The 8,643-nt window shown below is 43.2% G+C and overlaps 1 protein-coding gene across 1 annotated transcript in view; it reads left to right on the forward strand.

The window, feature by feature from the left end:
• The window catches only part of LOC115008342 (cadherin-4-like), a 207,244-nt gene extending 199,978 nt beyond the window's left edge, over positions 1-7,266 (forward strand). Inside the window, 5 exon segments of the mRNA XM_029431890.1 lie at positions 762-998; positions 1,740-1,973; positions 2,110-2,249; positions 4,201-4,365; positions 5,365-7,266. Of these exon segments, the coding sequence (XP_029287750.1) occupies positions 762-998; positions 1,740-1,973; positions 2,110-2,249; positions 4,201-4,365; positions 5,365-5,571 (983 nt within the window). The 3' untranslated portion in view covers positions 5,572-7,266.
• The last annotated feature ends 1,377 nt before the right edge of the window (positions 7,267-8,643 follow it).

Here is an 8,643-nt window from a genome sequence, read left to right on the forward strand (position 1 = left end):
ATAAAACAATGAGGCACTTATTCCCAGCACCATGTTGTACAGCACCAAGAGCAAGAACAGAAGAACAGAAACCGTGTGGCAGAAAAATAACACTTCTCCTTCAGTTATGTGCCGTTATCCAAGCACATTAGAGATTTGCTGGTAATGCATAAAACATCAAAAATGTGTCGCCCAACCTGATGCTTCTGTTCGGGCCTGGCACTCGTGAGAAACGTTGAATAAGTTATGATGAGTTTGTGTTGCTGGATGTAGTGAAGGGTTAGAGTTTGAGTCACTTTCCCAGTGGGCTTTGCAGAGTGCAGATAACAGCAATCTTGATGTGAGCGTGTTCCCTCCCATATGAGTCTCGCCTCAACTTTTTCAGAAAGCAGCCAGTTCTAAACACAAGGACTAAAATATGTATGTGTCCTTTCATTTGTTCTGGATGCTTCGTAGAAATGTACACAGTATTGCCCTCCACTTCCAGCACGTCAGTAAATAAAACCTAGTTTCTTTGCCTGCACAACTCCTTTTCTCACTTCCACACACGAATCAGGTAGAAACATGGATTTGAAAGTGAGGATTGTTTTGCTTACTTTTGTAGCTCTTTCATCACACTGTCTCTCAAAACTCCTTTCCTTCTTTTCTTTGCTCCATCTCCAATCATTTCATCTTTACTCTGCTGCCTCACTGCTGTTCACTCCCTCGATCGCTACATTATTATCTCGCCATCTCTTCCTTTGATCTCTGTGGCTCCTCTCTTTCCTCCCACCTCCCCTCAGGCTCGCCTCAAGCCAGCGGGACAGGAACCCTCCAGATCTACCTGATTGACGTTAACGACAACGCGCCGGTGCTGGTACCCCGGGAGGCGCAGGTGTGCGAGCGTGCGCGCCCTAGCTCCAGGGTCAACATCACAGCCTCAGACGCCGACTCTGACCCCAACGTGGGGCCCTTCGTCTTCGAGCTGCCTTCTTTTCCTGCCAGTGTTCGCCGCAACTGGACTATCTCCAGAATCAGTGGTAATTAAATGCTGTACATTGTCTTTACTGCAGCTTCTACCCTTGTTTATGTAAAATATCGGAGGTATGTGGGGAATGTTATATTCAGCGTCTCCAGCTGAATGAAACCATAAACGTAACAGATGGGATGCAAAGGCCCTCTGCAGAGTAACTGGCGACATCAATCAGGGGACCAGGGATTGCTGTAAGCTGCGAGAGAAGTCCAAGTTTAACAAAATGTCTCACAAAGCTCACAGTGAGAGTCGCGGGTGCCATCCAGTGTTGACGTACGATCTATCCTTTGTGACAAATGAGATCCATTCATCTCTTTGTCCCCCGAGCAGCCGATCTGTCACCTAATCCACCCAGATGGATGTATCACAGCAGTTGTCTTGAGGACCAATCTGATCACATACCTGGATTCTTCTCCCACAAGGCTCTTGTCTTAGCTTGACTGAGTGATGGATGCTGAAAGTTATACGCTCTGGGTTTCTTTTTCACTGCCTTCTCCCATACATACATGTCAGAATGATTGCTGTGCGCTTTGTTTGGTTGCAGCTTTTATTTGACGTGTCGCTCTCGTACCTACGCACATGACGACATGATAACCTGCAGTCATTTCTCTTCAGTACACTGTCTGATCTTATTTTCCCCGTCTTCTTCTCTTTTCCCTCCTGCTCACTTCTCTCCATCTCTTGATATTTCCCCCCCGTCCCCCTGTTTTTTCTCCATCCCCAACACTATCTCACTCCTACTCTCCAGGTGACTATGCTCAGCTGAGGCTAAGGATTCCTTACCTGGAGTCGAGTGTGTACGAGATCCCCATCATCGTGTCCGATTCGGGGAACCCTCCTCTGTCTAACCGCTCTTTGATCAGAGTCAAAGTTTGTCCCTGTGACGATAATGGGGACTGCAGCGCCACGGGGGCGGTGGCAGCCGCCGGCCTCGGCACCGGGGCCATCATCGCTATACTCATCTGCATCATCATACTGCTCAGTGAGTACAGCACAGTGGAGCCATCAGACCTACACACTATTGGATCATTACATCAGTATGTGCCGTATCGTGAAAATGACAAAATGTAATTTTAAGAAGAGCTTTTTTTCTCTACTGCTGTTTCTGTTTTTCACAGGCATGGTTCTGCTGTTTGTGGTGTGGATGAAGCGCAGAGAGAAGGAGCGGCAGGCGAAGCCCCTGCTGATCGACCCTGAGGACGACGTCAGAGACAACATCCTGAAGTATGATGAGGAGGGAGGAGGAGAGGAAGACCAGGTAATGTCTGAAGATCATAACTATATACATAATTAACAAAAGACATAAAAGCTGCAACTGATTCTTTTTGTTATCGATTCATAGTTTTATCTATAAAATGTCAGAAAGAAGTGACACTCATCATATTTTCCCACATATCAAGGTGATGTATTCAGATTCATACTTCACAAAGAAAAGCATGAAATCCTCACACTTGATAAGACAGTGCCAGCGAATGTTTGGCATTTTTCCCTTTTTTTAATAACTGCCGATTACTAGTCTGTCTAATTGAGATTTGAAGCTCCACAGCTGCACACAACTTCTTATCTGATATTATTTTGACTAATTCAGAAATGTTTTATTAATTATGCCATTTTTAATACTGGCTATTTTCCAACACACACCACACACACCACACACCACAAATATACACGGCTGCCGTGTGTATTTTCACTCCTATGCACCTGTCTGAGGATTTAGCAGGTACAAGACAGAGAGAGCATATTAACTCGACAAAGATGTCCCCTCAGCAAACACACTTTGAGAGCAGTGTTACAGTGAAGTGTGAAGCTGATGTTTCAGATTCATTATGGACCACTTTACCTCGTGGTATGGACTAAAAACAGAAACAGAAAACAAAACAAGGGTAAACAACCAGAATAGATCTTTAGCACCAACTAAAGCAAATCATAACTCTGACCAGCAGCCGGTTCACATACTATCCTTGGTCTGTCTGCAACAATAAGTTTAAACATAGACGGATGGTTCACATAGTATTTTGGCGTGTACTGCTTTCTATTCTCAACAATGCTTATGATTTTACATTCAAACCAAACATGATATTCATCCCCCAGGCATTGTCATTACATCAATTACAAAACCTTTTATTCCTCTCCCGACCTTTGTCTCAAAGATTACAAATGGCCTGGTCATATCTCCTGTTATCACAAAGTACTTTTTCCTCACAATAGAAGTCTGGCGTACTCTGGAGCTCATGGTGCCACTTGTGCACAAACTGATCTTTTAACCTTTTCTCAACTGCTAGCTTCAGCCGTGATATTATTACACCTCTGTTCCAACCAAAGCTATGAACACTCATCTCATATTTGCTGAGCAAATGTAACCCATGGTGATACATACGTTGCAGTGATATATGCACTTGCAGCGTCTTTGAGTACCTTTTAAAAGTGCTCTATAAATAAAATGTATTATTATTATTATTATATAGATTAAATAGGCTACAAGATATTGTCGGTCTGAGCTTTATTTCCTTCTCCTTCAACAAGAACTCTCTTTTTATACCGATGCTCTCTCTGGGTTGTTCACAAAGTTCCTCAATAGCCATTGTAGTTAAATAACTAACTAAAACCATATACAATTTCTAGCTCCTTGCCATCACATCATTGGCACTTCTTAACATCAGCTTCATATGTCAATTCCAAAATATTTTTCAGACTTGTTTCTAACGTTACAACACTATGAATTGTGGGTAATTCCCTCAGGCAGAGACTGCAGCAGTGCAGATTTACAAAAGAGTTCAAAGGTCCGTTAGAAAGCGCTGTAGCACAGATTTGTCTGCAGGTCAGCCCTGAGACCTTGCAGACTTACAGGAATGCACATCAAAGTGTGTGAGGGTGGACGGTGGGATCAGGCCAAAGTTTTTGTACCAACTTGGAAACTGAGCTTGAATCAAAATACAATAATTATTTTATCCTATTTCTTTTTTTGAGAGGTGGTGGCCTAGTGGTTAGGCATCTGGACTTCCAAATAGAAAACACAATACATTTACAGCTCTGTATTTAAAAGTTATTGAGGTTAAATTGCTACATGAACCTACTGAATGCTTTTATTTCTTATTTTTTAAGCACATTTTTATCAAAGGAGTGGTAGTCAGTAAAGTGTTAAATTCTCAATAGAAGGACCTGAAGATTAAGAACTGTCTCTCAACATTCTCTCTGTGGGCTTCATCCAGGACTATGACCTGAGCCAGCTGCAGCAGCCCGAGTCTTTAGACCACATCATCAACAAGCCGGCGGGGGTGCGCAGAGTGGATGAGAGACCTGTGATCGCTGAGTCACAGTACCCCGTCAGACCCAGTCTGCCCCACCCTGGAGATATAGGAGACTTCATTAATGATGTAAGTTCAAGAATGGAGGAGAAATGTTTTGGTGTTTCTGTTATAAGCTGAACAGTCCAGCAGTGTCTACAGGCCTCATTGAAGTGACTCATACAAAGGTTTACACAACATGAAGGGATTCACTTTTTGTGTTCCCGTCAGCAGGGGTACAGCTAAAAATATGTGTCCCCTGTAGACAGCTCAGTGTCTGGCTCTGAAACAGCATTCAGACCTTGATGGAACATTAAAACCCTAATGGGTAGGTGAGCAAGATGAGACAAGGTTTATTGCAACATTTACAGTCTGGTCACCTGAACCTGCTGTTACCTTGTGAAAACAATCATGTCACAGTTATATTGTTGGTGAACAATGACTGGCCTGAATCCAATGTTGCAACCCCCTGACACAGTATGTAGGTCTGACCACGCAGAACAAGAAATGCTGTAACTGCATAGAATGTATATAAGAAGTGGACATAGCCACTGTGAAGTCTCTCATTTCATGTAGGCTACTGTTTTGATGCCTTGAGTTTAGCATTTTCAGTAAGGTGCATCCCTAATGCACTTTACTGTGATATTAATTGGGATGCTAATTTGGCTAGCAGAAAACATGCTTAAAAAAAACTACTTACCTGAAAAATGAACAGCCAGTGTCGTGGTAGTGACCTGTCAATCAAAAGGTAGCCATGTCCTGAAGCAGACCCTGCTTTATAGTCTATTTTAGTGTAAATGAGCCCATCATTTACTAAATGAGCATTATGTTGTATTGATGAAGACTTGATTGATATTCACTCATAAAGAAAATGTTTACTGAGAGAATACATCAAGTGAGAAATAGGATATTTTACTCATAGACTTCTACACACTTGGACCCTGCTGGCTATTAGAAAGATTGCAGGTTTAGGGCACTTCCACAGAGGCTTCACTTTTCAGACCCAGAGGTTGCCTCGTGTGTAACTGTGACTGCAGAGAGGCCGTTGAATATGTTTCATTTTTCCTCTGACTGTCTAAATGTCTCCAGGGTCTGAGGGCAGCAGACAACGACCCCACAGCTCCTCCCTACGACTCCTTGCTGGTGTTCGACTACGAGGGCAGCGGTTCAACTGCCGGCTCCGTCAGCTCGCTTAACTCCACCAGCTCAGGGGACCAGGACTATGACTACCTCAACGACTGGGGCCCTCGCTTCAAGAAGCTGGCCGACCTCTACGGGGGAGGGGACGACGACTGAGAGTGGAGCGGGGGGCTGGGCGGGGCTGCGGCAAGGGTCGGGAGAGCCGGGGTCGATTGGATGGATGCTCCTCAAAAACCACTGGCAGGGGCCACGTACATGGCACAGCGTGAGGAACAGACCCTTACACGGGCTGTGTTAGTTTGCTCACAGCGACCGAGCCCTCGAACATGAATTCCGCTGCAACGCAACTGTATTCTGGCTTTATATTTTGTAGTGGCGAGTTTGTAGTGTGATGTTTTTTTTCTTTCTTTTTGTTGTTCTCTCACCGCGCTGGACCCAGAGCTCTCTGGGGATGAATCAAGGCGGTCGTGAGAGACACGAGTAGTGAATTTGTGCTTTGATTGATTTTTTTTTTTTAAACGAAACCATCTCTTGCTTTAGTCTCACACTGAAGAGAATGTTTTTTGGGAAGACGCTCTCTGACTCACTCTGTCGACTTGAATTTCCTTAGAACAGAAGCACTGTCATTTTATAAAGTGCCTTTTGTGCTGTGTTTTTGTATCAGACTCCTGCTATCTCAGGATCGGTTGCCATTCGTGCAGTACAGTGGAGGCACGTTCTCTCGTCGCCCCCCGTGCGCTCCTCAAACCAGCCCTGCCTGTCACTCTGCTCTCCCCCTTCACAGTGGTGCAGATGAACAACCCCAGCAGCCAGTCCCAGGAAGGAAAGGACAAAACCAAGGCAGACTATCGGATATCATAACCCAATGAATTATGGCCTAAAAGAAGCCAATAACAGTTTGTTGTGAGGAAGACAACACTTTTCTCCAAGGACCTGCTCAGTTTGACTTTCACAAGCGTCACCTGTCGACACGCTGACATTGTGCGAGACCATTTTTATACATGTGGGGGTTTTCTGATTTAGTGGAGAATGCCTGCCTTTCCCCTGTGGACTCATGAGTTTAGGAGCCTTTATGTTGAGATGCTTGCCTGCCCTGTATGGTTTTGTGTTGCTTTCTCCACAATGTAAAGCTTATGTAGGCATGATCTGAGTAGTCAGACAGTGTTAAGAAGAAAGTGGAACTTGAAAAGACTTGGAACAAAAGGCATCTGAGAAAGTTTTTTTGTCGCCTTGAACATTCCCATTTTTTATAGGCCAACAAAGCTATTAAAAGGTGCATGATTTTTTTTTTCAGAAATGTTTTACTCAAAGCACTTGTTACTATGTGGTGAGAATGTGAAAATAGTCAGCGGAAACTATATGAATATACTCTGTATAAAGACACTGAGAAAAGAAAAATACTGTAAGATACCTATTTTTGAAGTATTGATGACATAAAAGTTGCTGCTCTTTCTCTAGCTCTTCGTTGGGCTTAGGGGATTTTTGGCCCGTTCATTTTTAATATGTGGATAGTTTAGTTTCTTTGTCTTCTGTTAAACCATAATTCCATTTTTTTAAGATGCCTGCTTATACATGTTTTGTTTCAGTTTTGCTCTTCTTTTCTTCTTATGGGATTGTTTTCTAAAAAATGCTTTGTTATACTCCTTTTATATGTGAAGACACAGCCTTCCCCTTTCACTCTGTATTGTCTCTGACAGACGTGCTCTTTCTGTTGGCCTCTGGCCTCGGGACAGTTGAAGGTTCATTAGCCATGCCTGCTGATAGTTGTTCAATTATTCAGTGTCCTGGAATTATTTTATTCATTCATCTAGATACTGGATGTTTGCTTCAGAAAATAAACAAGACATGTTTTGAAAATGTGCCATCTTTTTTTGAATATTCCCTACAGTCACCCTCTTCAGGTGTGTGCTCATGTATGTGTGTGACATGGCAAATATAATGTCACTTGAAGCTTTAAATTTAAAAAGTCCTTATTTATTAGAGCTTTATCTCGACTGGCCAAGACTTATTAAAGCAACTATGCATTGTAATTTAACATTTCTGTTACCCCCCCACTGGTTGTACTTAAAAAGTGACTGTGGCAGACATCAACGCATATCTCTACCCTACACATGGGGGGATCAACCAGGGAATACTGATGATGGATGAACTGAAAGCACAGTAACTGCATTAGTTTCCCCAGTATTGTCTAATCTTTCTGCTAAATGCCATCAGAATAATTTGCTATTATCACATTAAAGATTCTACACATTGCTGATTTAACGTCCCTGCTGTTCCACCTTCATTTGTTCATCAACTTATTGGTTTGTTTTTAAACACTGAAATATTGCAGCTTTTTAATTTTTTACAGTGGAATAATGTATTTTAAATGTTAGAAGCGGAAAAGGCTCCCTTTGGAATTACGCGGTTAATCTTTGACCCTATTGTTTTCATTTTCTAATAAAAACGACCGCTATTCATCCTTTTATTGCATCTCAGACTCAGTAGAAGGAGTAGGAGAGGTCAGGAAGTATATTTGTGTCCGTTCTTGTGATTTCAATTAGTCAGCTGAAGCACCAAAAAACCCACTAGGGATTTAAAGGGATTTAATCCTCTCCGGCTGTGTGTCTATCAATTAGCCACACCATTAATCCCCACGGCGTAATCTCATTAGATAGAGCGCCTTTAATGAGACACCCGGAGAGAAAGCAGAGAGGCAGGCAGTGAGAGGGAGGGAGAAAGATGAGGCGGTGACGAGATGCAGGTAGGGCGTGTGGAGAGGTGATTAATAGGATGGAAGAGAGGGTCAGCGGAGAGAGAGGGAGGGGGGGGGATTCAAGCACAGCAGGGACAATGCATAACATTTAGAAAAAGGCAGAGAAATAGAGTGATACTTAATCGTGTGTTGTCCACTATGGCCAGAGATTTGAGGAGAGGGAAAGAAGATAGGTAGAGGTGAACAGAGCTGATGGAGCACAGTGGACTAGTTAATGAAAGGTACTTTCATTCCTCATCCATGCTGCAGTGTCGCAGTAATGAGTACATCCGGTAATAAACTTAAATTAACCTTTGCTGTAGTGAATTCTGCTGTGGACCAGGCAGGATTGTGGACCTGTTAATAGGAGAACCATCGGAGGTGGGATCCACCGCTCTGAAATAATAATCAAGTTGGTAAAAGGTCATCTTGGTCATAGCCAGTCAGCAGATAAGGAGATTAACTTCAGGGAGGGTTTCTTTGATAGGCTTAGC

Source organism: Cottoperca gobio, chromosome 5 (assembly GCF_900634415.1).
Source record: "Cottoperca gobio chromosome 5, fCotGob3.1, whole genome shotgun sequence".
In the NCBI taxonomy this organism is placed as follows: domain Eukaryota; kingdom Metazoa; phylum Chordata; class Actinopteri; order Perciformes; family Bovichtidae; genus Cottoperca; species Cottoperca gobio.